This window comes from Osmia lignaria, chromosome 7, assembly GCF_051020975.1.
Source record: "Osmia lignaria lignaria isolate PbOS001 chromosome 7, iyOsmLign1, whole genome shotgun sequence".
Lineage (NCBI taxonomy): Eukaryota > Metazoa > Arthropoda > Insecta > Hymenoptera > Megachilidae > Osmia > Osmia lignaria.
In genome coordinates, this window is record NC_135038.1 from 11,490,360 (window position 1) to 11,503,193 (window position 12,834).

Consider the following 12,834-nt stretch of genomic DNA (forward strand, 5'->3'; position numbering starts at 1 on the left):
ATGAATGCTAATGATCAAATATATTAAACTGACAGTACCTATTTATTTAGAAGTAGTTGCTCAGTGAAAATGAAACAGTTTCAAGTATGGAAAAACTCCACGTTTTTCAAACATAGTCTACTTGAATGTTACTAATCGTTTAATTAAATACAATGGATATTAAAAAGTATACTTCTATAATTCAAGCAGTTCTAAAATTTGTCGGCTTTTATCCGATAAGCATGCCGAGATATCTTACATGCGTTAGTTGCATTGTACTTATGATCGTGACACAAATTGTGACAATTTATAAAAATTGGAACGACTTAGATACTGTTTTGGACATAAGGTTTGAATTAATTAACAATTAAATAATTCAAGTTTAATAGAAGTAGTAACTTCTCATTGTTTACAGTTCATCTTTGTTAACGATAGCACTTGCTGTACTAAAGTCAATAATTTGGGTGTTCAACAGAAAAAATTTGGAGTACTTTGTTAATTTCATGTTAACAAGTTATTGGAACATAGTTAAAGTTGATGTTTTTATACATTTACAAGAATATGCAATGTAAATAATATCATTAATCTCCAAACTAATAGTAATGCTACTAACAGTACGTTTTAATATAAATAAAAACATGTTATTTTAGATATGCTAAATACATTTCAAAGGGCTATCTTGTTTCCATGTTCAATACACTATTATTTTATAGTAGTTTACCTATTATTGAAGTACTCATTAGTAAACATCAAGATTCAAATAATAATTTTACTATGAAAAACTTACCATTTACTGGAGCAGCCCCTGTGGCTTTTGTCAAATTTCCTTTCTATCAGGTATTATACACGTTGCATATACTTTCCTTTTGCTACAAATACAATTCAATTGAAATGTTCAATTTATGTATCTACAGATTATATATATACACCAAGTGTTAGCAACAAATATCTGCGCTCTGATTATGCTTGCAACTGATGCTTTAATAGCATCTGCTTTGCTCCATACATGTGGCCATTTTGCAGTACTTAAACAACAATTAAAGGAACTTGATTCATATATTTACTGTGTATGTATCATATCATTCGTATATAGTTTTACCGTAAAACTAATGGAATTATCATCTAAGTAATAACTTCGTACCTTATAGATAACCAATTCAGAAAATAATTTGAAAAACATAGATACAAATATGTATAACATAAAAATTCAATTGATGCATGTGATTCAACATCATCAAATCATTCTTTGGTAAATGATTTTTATACGTTTATGTGCACATTTTACTACTATTTTCTTTTTCATTCTAATGAAATTCAGGTTTTGTGATAACATGGAAAAGAATTTTCACCTAATGCTCTTTTTACAAACTATCACTAGCAGTCTCATAATTTGTTTTGTTGGATTTCAGGTTTCTACTGTAAGTATAACTTTAACGTATTTTGTTTCTTAATTTACGGGAAAATATAAAGTACATACAAGTTCTTAATTACAGGCACTAACAGAGCATTCTAAATTAATTACATCCTTCTCTCACTTAATCGTGGCACTTTTCCAATTATTACTTTTCTGTTTTCCCGGCGATATTTTAATGCGACAGGTAAATAATATAACGTATACAATTTTTGTTGAATATATAATACATATATTGTTGTAAATTGATTTTTATGATGGTAGAGTACTGATATAAGCACAGCTGTATACAGCATTCAATGGTACAAATTGCCACGTTGTATTAAAGATGAAGTCTGCATGATCATATTACGTTCTCAAAAACCTTGTTGTATTACAGCTGGAAAACTATATGTGATGCATTTAGACAATTTCTCTGCGGTAAAGTTTACCATACTTTTGTTTATAAAAATAACAAATATCTTTACTATTACGATCTTATTTACTATTGTATGTAAAATTATAAGAAGTAATAATTGTATCATGATCATTTACAGATACTTAGTACTGCATTTTCGTACTTCATGATGCTTAGAAGCTTCAATTCAGAAGTTTAAAATGTATATACTGACCTCTAATTGAAGTTTATACTTGTTTACTGTATTATGTATAAATTATGTATAAATTGTATGAATTACAACGTCCGTTATATGTATGCGCCCCATCCGAAATACATTTGACAAAGATTATCTACATTTGTTGCTTCTAGAATCAGATGATTAGTTTGTCCTTCAACACTAAGATTTAAAGCAATATTTTCTAATTTTTTTCCATGAGATCGAATCAACCCTTTAAGCCGTTGTTCTATATTCTTTATATGCTCTACAGCCTAAAATTTTTAATGTTATATTTTACATTATACTTGCATTAATTATTTAATGTAATATTACGTGTATTATAGCTTACTTTTTCATTTGTTTTTTCACCACCTTCACCGGCCTGATTCTTATTCCAGCTTACAAGTGGGTCATATACGAATGGTGTTAGCACACTTAATAATGTACTACTCTGTTGTCGAAGAACCCTCATAGTTATTTCGCAAGCATGTCTAAACGGTCCTTCAATTTTCAATGGTCCCATAGCGTCTACCATATTATGCGTTAAACGAAAAGGTACACGTTCCGGCCATTCAAACAATTCTCCCTGATAATAAAATGCGTTCAGTTTTATGATAACAAGAAACCTATTATTTTCAACTTACGTACATGTATACGATTGGAATTAAATAATTTCAGTTTAACTTAACTTCACACACGTAACTTTTTACATACCCTGTTAAATAGACAATTAAAGTCCACATGCACGCAGTCACCACATTTAGAATCGAATAATATATTCTCTCCATGGCGGTCTCCAAGACCGAGAATGTATCCCACCATGGACATTACTGCTGTGGTTCTAATGTAAGCGGTACGTGCCTCATACCTATTTTTATTATATACACGCACAATACGTTTTCATTGAAAAACAAATATTTATTTGATTCACAGTTGATTAATGATGAAACTTACCATCCATATGGATCAGGGAATGTAAGACGAAACCAATCTCCAAGTACTGAGGGATGTCGCGGTAAAAGTTGCTCTAAGAATACCTTCCTCTTTTTATCTAACGGATCTTTCAGAGCTAAAATATAATAGACAAGTAAACATTTCTTATTCAATTAATATTTAATTCGGCACTATGTTGTTTCTACTTACTGCATAACATGCTCCTAAGTTCTCTACTTGAAATAGCAATACGTCTTTCTTTATACAAGTTCATTATAATAGGCCTAAAACCAACTAAATTTGGTACCCATTCAACCAATCCACATTCTTCGTTCAAAGGTACAACACTCTGTAATATAAGTATAAATATTTGAAAGAAACCAATTTTTCTTCTTTTTATTATACTTACATATGTTCGAATATATAATCTTCTTTGACGTGATTCTGGATCATTTTGAAGATATTTATTTACAATATCATTAAATTCCATTAATCTAAAATCCCTTCGTAGGTCATCCTTAGGCTTACACATGAAAAGATATTCTTTACCATCTGATCCTCTTAATGTAATACGTCGTGGTCTTTGAAGCGATGGCATAACAGCTACATTCTCCTCTATCCCTACTATATGAACCCATTTTCTATAAATTGAAAAGAGAATATTATTTATATTCTTCATGTATACGAATAACAGGTATTTTGAATGTTATACGTACGAAGAAAATGGATTATAATTTTCTAAAGATGCACCCTTAGAGGGCAAGTGAAGTTGTCTGAACTTGGTTGTTGGTATCATAATTGAACTAAAATCCTTACTCGTAAGTAAGCGTGGAAGATTTCGAGACAGTTGAGTTACGGTAGTGTTTAAAAGACCCTGCCGTAAAATCATGAATGTATAATATTTTATTGACAAGAATACTGAAATATCTTAACTTACATCCGGTATTGTTTTGTTGGATAACTCGATTAATCGTTCCCACAATTTATGAAAATCTTTGATAAGTTTTGTCATTTCAACCGTTTTTAGTTTAGGGCGACCGAGAATTTCTTGACACCGTTTTTGGCGTGCAGGGTAGGAAGACTGAAAAAACATTTCAGATCAGGACCAATGTAAATTTGTTGCTGATTGATTAGTAATCAAAAAATTTACATTGATAACCGATGCCATCATCCATAAACTGTGTTGAGGATAGGCATGAATTAACTTTGCTAATATTGTACAGAGAGTATTTTGTACTTCCGTGGAGGGATGACAAATTCTGGATACGAGTTGACTGAATGCAGTTAGCCACATAAATATTGGTAGCCTTTCTTGATATACCTCTGTATCATGAAAAAAAATATATATATATGCATCATTTAGTTTTTAAACTTGTTAATTTTATTCCAACTATTCAATAATTACCCATAATTTTTGTCATTTTTAATAATGCATCTTTTCGAAGTTTATCCTGTTCTGAGTTCGCGTAAGAGATAGGTCTTGATGTTGCACGAGAAGCGAAATCCAACCATATAGTTAACATTCTTGGCATAGATTGATGAATGTATTTGCACCCATACTGAAGTGACTTTCCATAGTAATTCATAGTATGTACTTGTAAGTCTCTAGAAATATAACATTTTTAATTAAAGTATTTTCATTGTAAATATGTTTTTAGACGTATTTACCGTCCTCTTGTATCTTTTTCTTCATCGGTCATTCTATCTATAACAGATTCATAATACTGTGCACAGTAGAGTAAACTTTTTTCCCATTCTCTCCAAACTTCAATAGCTTCTTTATAATTTATAATATTAGCATCAGTATCTACATTAACTGTTTCATCGTTGTATCTTGCATACAAAAGTTTGGCCTGAAAAAAAAAAAGAAAATGAATATTAATATTAGTCTTCGGTATTATATGTATATATATATATTTTGTTTAAAAATAAACCTTTGCGCACTGTTTCCTCTCTTCAACGCATTCTCTCGTGGGTAAAGTTTTGTAATATGTTGCTGGTTTGAAACAACTAGAAAAACATCGTTTTAATGTTGTAAAAGCATCTTCTTGACAACCTTTCTGCCAATACAATTGAGCTTGTTCGATATAAAGTTGTTGTGATGGACATGAATCACTAGCTGATAATATATACATGTAAGCTTGTTGGTGTAATCCACTTCTACAAAAAACATAGTTGGGATATAAAGTAAAAAGAAAAAAGATAACTAATATTTATGTATTAATAAAAGTGCATACTTCCGGGCAATTTTGGCACTTTTGAGCCAGGTTTTACCAATTTCATGCTTAAGTATCTCACTTTCATTATTGTCAATTTCTTGTCGTAATTGCACCGCTAAATCTAACGTAGCTCTGCGCATACTCAAAACAAATTCTACTCCACGCGAAGCCCTAACAAGTTGACCACGTTTCTCCCATTCTTCGTATATCATTGGTAATTGTTCTACGTCAGTTAACATGGCAGAAACTGCTTTGTCAAATTCATTTAATATATGTAACCTAATTATTGTGATAAAATTTAATAAATTTCATGTGTACATTCTTGTCACTCTTTAAAGCCATTTTAAATATTAATCTTACTTCATAATATAGGAATAACTTTGTTGATAAGCCCCTGGGCGTGAAGCATCCTCCAAAAGTGATACTAAGTTTTTTTTCAATGATAGTAAATCTGGCTTAATACCCTTCTTAAGATCTTCAAGTAGTACATGCTTTATATTTTTTTGGGGAGTGTCATCGAGTCTAGTAAAATGAGCCAATCTCCAAAATGGTTCATGTTCGATCATTAATGGTTCCAGCTCTGGTCTAAAATACAAATTTTTCTTTAATGTATTAATCGGCACCACTGTTCTTCAACATCTCCATGTTGTACAACGTACCTACTCCTCAAAACTCCTTCAGTAATATGTTTCGCGGTGAAGGGTTGATCGAGACCAAGATAACACTGAATCATGCCTTGCAAATATGTATGTTTCAAAGCTCTTTTCTGAGCTAATCTTTCATAACACGTAGCTGCATCCTACGCATATTACAAATATATCAACTATGTATGTGTATAACAATAATAAATGTTTAAACGTTAAAAACAAATTTTATTGTACCTGAAGTTGTCCATTAACTTCATGAGCCAGAACTAATTGCTGAACTGTAGGTGTATGATCTTGGGTAGCTAATATACCAGATATACCATCCGGCTCGTCTAATTGTGCATATATTTTCTACAAAGAAAAGACTGTAACCATTCAGCTATCTAGTTTAATTTTATATGAGAATTTACTTACAGCAAGTAATCCACCCTCCAATGCTTCTGACAACCGTTTATTAGAGGAAGCCATATGTTGTTCTAAGTACATTAATGCTCTATGATATTCCCGAGATTGGTAACAACCCTCAGCTACTACTAATGTATTTAGTTTCTCGCAAAATCCTAAGTGAACGCAAAACCATTGAATTTCATAAACATTTCATTATAAATTGTATTTAGTAATTGAAAGCATTACCCTTAAGTGCTTCGTATTTATGATCACGCTTTAATCGCTGTTCCCAAAGCCATCTTTGTAGATGATCTAGTACCGAAAACACAATCTATCCAAAAGTTATAAAAAACATTAATCATTTAATAAGAATACTGATTTTTCCTGATTGACATACCTGAGCACAACGTGTTCGTCTAGTTTCTTCAGAAATTCTTGTATTATCTGCTTTCACACTGTGTCCATGTCTAAGAGGTCGATGACACGACAATTCCGAATCAAGCGTTGGTTTTTTTCTAACATCGATTATCGTCAATATTTCTTCCCGTATTTTTCTGTGTTCTTCTTCTGTGCCATTCGTTATTATGTATGCTAGTTAATGGAAAATATAAGTAGTACACGTATAAACGAATCATTACTGTAACTGAATTTTCATATTATTAAAACATTATTAGCAAAATTACTTACATACAACATGAGGCAAACAAAATGTTAGTATTTTTATATCCCGTTTAAGCGCCAATTTACACGCTTGTAATACGTTATTCAGTGTTTCATCACGAATGTTACTGACCATACTATAAAGCCAATTATACGCCCAATTTTCTACGGAAGAACCGAGTTCCGAACTGTAAAAAAAGATGCAAAATAATTTAGCATAATTCTTCTTTATTACGGTAACTAAACGTTTTGTATTTTCCAAATATTTACCTATAAATAGGATGAGGAAACATATTATCGTCACTAATGGCTGCTATCTTGTAATGTGATGTTAAGAAAGGAGTAATAATTTGCCTCATAGTTACAGGGAGACTGTTCCATAGTTGACTATTTTGTCCATTCGGTGAAATATCGTATGTTTTTAAAATTTCCTACAATTTTATACATATTTGGAAAAGTATAAATAAATTTTCAGAATAAAGCTCGCAACTTATTGTTAGTGCATTACATACTTGAATAGCAAGTGAAAAGCAATCCATGCTTTGACTACTTTTCTGCATTTGCAACGCTCGTACATGTTCAAAGAGTATAGCACAGGCAAATTCTTCATTCATATCAGAAATAAATTGAATGTCGTCTGAAATATTTAAACAAAGAGAGAACTAAATAATAAATCACAAGTAAATTAGTTATTAAATAACATACCTCTCGAAATAATTTTGCGGGGAAGAAAGCTTGGTTCAATAGCACCCAATTCTCCTAAACATTCACCGTATAATAAACGAATAGATTCATCTTTATGTTGACACCCAATTAATAATGTATCCAATAACTAAAAAGGTATTTATCATCATTACATATCATTGACATAATTACATATTATAAAGAAATAAACGTACATCAACAATCAGTGGATGAATATTTGTTCCGCTTAAAATCATTTCATTTAATTTAGTTCGATGTTCGGCTAGAAATTTTTGTAAATATGTCAAAGCTCTAGCTCTTACTTCGTCTGTGTCATGAGTAATTCGTTTAAGCCATAACTTTAAATTTGCTTCAAAGCCTTCAGGCCTAAAGTTTACGTATATCTTAGTAGATAAAACATATCTATATTAAGAATATACATACATATAAACAAAAAATATTTTTTCGTATACCTAACTTGCAAAATGCGTGCTTTAATTATTGTTGAAATTTCATCGGGAACTTCCATATCATCGACAAAAAACAACTCGGCAACGTAATCAGAATTTTCTTCGTTGCATTGTATAACTAAAAACTTAAATATATTAATTACGGCTTCTGGATACATTTTTAATAATGATAATAATGATACGCATATAGTTGGTAATAATGGTCCAATTTCTTTAACATTTATACTGAAACAATTTTCAAAAATGCATAATTATATAATTTGAAATTTTTCACGTACTTTAATTTTTCATTTACATACTTATGAATGAACGCGTTCCACGCATCACATACAAGAGGACCGAATCCGGGTCTTTTAAATCCTAGCGACGTCCTCAGTGTTGCTAAAATTTTATACCTTAAAGGTGTTAAATATTGTGTACCCATATATCTCATCAGTGCAGCTAATGAAGCAAGTGCAGATTGCTGTGTATGTTCATCTGATTTAGGCCCAAGTTTCATATCAAAGTTTACTAATATACCGTGTAAACGTAGATTCAAATAAGATTCCTATAAATGTTACAAATATAATGTCCTTTTTTTAATAATACACGCAACGAAGCAAATCAAAATGCAGACTCACAATTCCTTTATGTATAATGAAATTTTTTTCCAAGCTGTTATCGTAATCCGATATAATTTTTAGTAGTCCAACTATTTTTTCAGGCGATTCATGAAAATTTAACATGAGTTCTTCAAATATACCCTACAATTACATTTGTGATAAGCATTAAAACTGCACGTTAGCTGCAAAACAATATAATTTATAGTTTCATTATTATTACCATAAATGATTCTTTCGTTAAAAGTGACAAACTCGTTTGCGTGATTCTTGACACTAATTCCAAACATTCTGAAGCAGTCGTAAGCGGCATGTTTAAAAATGCATAACTGCAAATATACTAATTAAAAACATTTAAATTGCAATAAAATAGTAGTAATGATAAAAGTAAATAAAATTTTACCAACGTACAGGGAAATATTCCTTTAACATTTGTTTCTCATCCATACTAATTAATTCGGCTATATCGTGTAAAAGAACTTTTGCATTCGGTACATTAACAATAAAGGAAAGCAAAAAACAGACTGCATGATGACCATCTTTACGTAATAATTGACGTGACCCATCGTAACCGATACATTTTGCTACTCGATGTATCGACGTAGCCATATTATAGGAATACTGTATAAAATTATAAACTGCACACTGCATTATTAACTGTAATTAAACACCGGATATTATATTTATAGAAATGTTTTTTTTATTTTCAAGAGACTCGCGTACGTACCTTAAGAAAATTCCTTTTATATCGAATGTACAAAACTTTTGGAGAAACGTTTAAAAATTTAGCAATGTCGTGATATGCGGTAGTAGCAAATGCTACTGCTGCCGAAGACGAGGTCGAATATAATACAGAAATCAAAAATATGTTCAAAATTCGTCTCTCAATTATATGCAATGGAATACTAAAATTAAAAAAAGAATTTAATTCAAATGTTTTCGAATAAAATCAATAAATTTCGGTACTTACCATGCACAATTTTTTGCTGTCACAAGTAATGTATCGTGTAAAGCATGATTTGAATTTCGCAAAGCTTTCATAAGCGCACTTGCTATGGTATTAATAAGTGATTCAACAAATTTATCCAAAGAACCAGGTACATCGTCTTCAACAGATGTCGTAGATACATCTACAGTATTTATTTTATTCATCAATACTCCTTTTACTGTTGCAGCGATATTAAAACGAATTACTGAATTTTCATCTTCCATGTATGGAAACCACAGTTTTGCTACTTCAGTGTTATTAAATGATGAAATGTGATTTGAAAAGCAGAGAATGTTTTCAGAAATGCGCAAACGTACTGAAGCAAAGTTTGAAGACAATAAACTGAAACATTGATTAAGCAGACGATCATGTTCTTCTGAGACATGATAAATATTAGCATTTACAGAGCTGCTTTCAGAGCAATTGTTACAACGCTTGCATTGTATTGTCCATTTTGTAACATTTGTATCCCTGTTGATGAAACATCCCTTTATCAAACATTTCACTAATTACAGAAAAAATTAAGTACCTACAAAAATTACCTTATAAAAGTTGCATGTCCAGATAAATAACAACTCATTTTACCTAATACAATCACAAGCATTTCGTGAACCTTTTGTTCATTTGAATGTAATGCAGGTTGAAGAACATATTTTGAAATATCTTCTAATTTTATTTCTCCATTTTTTAAAAGCAAAATACTATTCCTAAAAATTTGTTTACATATTAATACATAGATATATATTTCTTATACATAAATTTTTGAACAAAGAATACTTACAACACTGCTCCTATCGATAATTCCGTATCGCAGTTAATTATACAGGTATTCAATATTTTTAACCGGTCTGTTACATTACCATATTCACACAAAACTTCAAGACATTTTAACATTGTAGCATTGTCAAGAGACCTGGCAGTTTCTTTCATGTGATTACTCACTACATTCTCAGAAATTTCAATATGTTGAGTAAATGGTAATGCTAATATTTTCTCAATTAAGTCTTTATTTGACTCATTATGTGCCATAAGATGAGCTAAATTTTCAAAAATAATCTTTTTCTGCTCACAATGTTCCGAATTTAAATTCTGCAGGAGTATATTCAAGATGTCTTGTAATTCGTTTGTATATAAATTTGTAGGCAATTGTAGATCTTTCAGCCAAGACTGTAAAATACGCGAGGCTTTTAAAATATGAAGAGATTTGTCAAATTTTCTCATTTCTGTTGCAGTTATTAATTCTTTCTTCAATAAATTCCACGATTTACAAATATCACTGACAGAACTACTTTTACTACCAGTGTATTTAACATCAATGAGAACGGTTTGGACAAAAATGTCAATAAAATCCTGCAACAATTTCACACTATCTAATCATCACACAAAAGTATATACACGTTATACGAAGATCCATAAAATTGTTAAACTGTTACAAACCGGAAAATGGTCGAAATACGAAACAAGTTTCTGTACTTCAGAAAAGGTACAGATTCTTGGTTCCTTCATAAAATGTAGTCGAATTTTATTACACGCAGCTTCTTTAAGTGCTTCCACAGCATTGAGTTTAGGAGCAAACCCTAAATATCAATTTTTAATTCATACTTTATTATAGAGAAACAACCCGAAAAATATTTACACGTAATTAACTTACATATTAGTTCATAAACTGTTAGATCAATGATTTGAAAACAAACTTCTATACTATTTACAAATGTAGGTAAAAACTGAATAAATTGAACTAGGGTCCATAAAAATTGTCTCAACTGATTTTCTGATAGTTCATTCAAGTTCAACCATGTAGGAATTCCTTTAATAACTTCAATAGTATAAAGAATCAAGCTTTCAAATTCCTTCAAATTAAAATAAAAAAATTAATAATTAACATAAATTTCTTAACGTTTCTTTACACTAGGCTTACCTGTCTCTCCAATAACGAAAATTTCATCAATTTTACGCAGACATCTAATGCTACAAATTTCACATTTGGAACAGATATCATAATAACTTGCAATATTGTTTGAGATAGTACTTTCTGATTCCAACCTGAAATTCCTGTTCTTTCTATGATCTGAAAAAATTAATACAATCCTTATTATAATAACATGAAACAGGTTAATAAAATTTAAACTCAAACATATTACTTTCAATATAGATATCTGAACCAATGGTATATTAGAACACTTTAGTGTAATAGGAAATGCTTGTAGATCTAGATTCTCTATAATGTTCCTTTCCGCATTAAACTTGTCCAATACAATTTCATTTTCATCTAAATTTGTTTTATAAAATTCTGATATCTCTGAAATTGATAAAATTAGTCACATTTGCAAACTTACTCTTGTACATTACCATTACATACCTTGGAGAATATTCATATATTCGAGACTAATTGTTTCAAACATTGTAATGTGATGTCTAGATAATATACGAAGCATACAAGCTTGTATTTCTATACTATTGTTTAAAATATTATCACTTAAAGGATCTCCAATTATATGAAACATTATCCCAAATAGCCAGGTGCCAAATGCTGTAAATTCAACACAATTTGACTTTAACATTACAAAATACTAATAATATAATTAATATTTGTATTTATTATGCAATTCTTTTTACCAGCATATTGACATTGTAATGTTTCATTCGGTATCCCATTATTGAAAGGTGGAACTAAAACTGTAGTCAAAGTAGCAGATCCCTTAAGTATTGACTCCAACAGAGAAGAAAGCATTTGCTTGGCTGTTGCATTTTTTAAATCAGAAAAGATTGCAATCACAGGGCTATTAATGAACTTCCATACTGAGTCTGCTACTGTTACACTACTGTAAAAATGAATGGTAATATATATTATTTCAATTGTTAATCATTATAAATGAAATTACATTCTGTTAAGGAACTGTATGAAATAATTTACCTGCTATTATTTTGAAGAATCATTGAGCTATCGTTTACTTCCATATTACACTTCAAGCTTCAGTACACGATAGAAGATGTATAAAATTAATTGTATCGTCATAACACAAAGGAAGACAACAATACAATTATTAATCTTGTTTAAAACCTGTTATAGAATATCAACTACCTTATTTATTACAAACAAGAAATACAGTTCCCGCGACTGGGATCCTCTACGGTTAGAATTCAGCGGTAAAATCATCAACTTTTGAATTAGCGTCGTGAAATTTCTTCGATGAGAAGTCGGCTTTAGTGTTTATGCTAACCAAGTTTTATGATTATGTATTTTTTTCGGTATATTACTTT

The 12,834-nt window shown here is 30.4% G+C and overlaps 2 protein-coding genes across 4 annotated transcripts; one reads left to right on the forward strand and one right to left on the reverse strand.

Annotated features, from left to right (window-relative positions):
* Window positions 1-152: 152 nt before the first annotated feature.
* Window positions 153-1,430, forward strand: LOC117609441 (uncharacterized). Its single transcript, XM_076688934.1, has 6 exons — window positions 153-328; window positions 395-547; window positions 630-816; window positions 894-1,046; window positions 1,128-1,228; window positions 1,298-1,430. The coding sequence occupies exons 1-6, from the start codon at window positions 153-155 to the stop codon at window positions 1,428-1,430; spliced, it is 903 nt and encodes a 300-aa protein (XP_076545049.1).
* Window positions 884-12,695, reverse strand: LOC117609614 (serine/threonine-protein kinase ATR). 3 transcript variants are annotated; one of them, XR_013062331.1, is made up of 41 exons: window positions 12,488-12,695; window positions 12,190-12,395; window positions 11,933-12,103; window positions 11,715-11,872; window positions 11,492-11,641; window positions 11,225-11,423; window positions 11,011-11,150; window positions 10,355-10,923; window positions 10,116-10,280; window positions 9,556-10,044; window positions 9,313-9,490; window positions 8,997-9,242; window positions 8,809-8,925; window positions 8,607-8,729; window positions 8,286-8,533; window positions 7,990-8,211; window positions 7,732-7,903; window positions 7,538-7,664; window positions 7,345-7,469; window positions 7,103-7,263; window positions 6,860-7,020; window positions 6,570-6,763; window positions 6,419-6,503; window positions 6,200-6,345; window positions 6,020-6,136; window positions 5,798-5,937; window positions 5,499-5,723; window positions 5,157-5,417; window positions 4,854-5,079; window positions 4,588-4,772; window positions 4,325-4,524; window positions 4,070-4,242; window positions 3,857-4,000; window positions 3,636-3,793; window positions 3,329-3,560; window positions 3,130-3,268; window positions 2,941-3,055; window positions 2,701-2,854; window positions 2,336-2,572; window positions 2,002-2,258; window positions 884-1,004 (listed from the first exon to the last, which is right to left on the reverse strand). XR_013062331.1 is itself a non-coding variant. In XM_034336182.2 (40 exons), exons 1-40 carry the CDS (start codon window positions 12,529-12,531, stop codon window positions 2,076-2,078), a joined length of 7,485 nt encoding a protein of 2,494 aa, XP_034192073.2. In that variant the 5' UTR covers window positions 12,532-12,695; the 3' UTR covers window positions 1,045-2,075. The 3 variants fall into 3 exon arrangements, 1 of the variants encoding a protein (XP_034192073.2); XR_013062330.1 differs by lacking the exon at window positions 884-1,004 and adding an exon at window positions 1,045-1,777; XM_034336182.2 differs by lacking the exon at window positions 884-1,004 and having other exon boundaries at window positions 1,045-2,258.
* Between the last annotated feature and the right edge of the window lie 139 nt (window positions 12,696-12,834).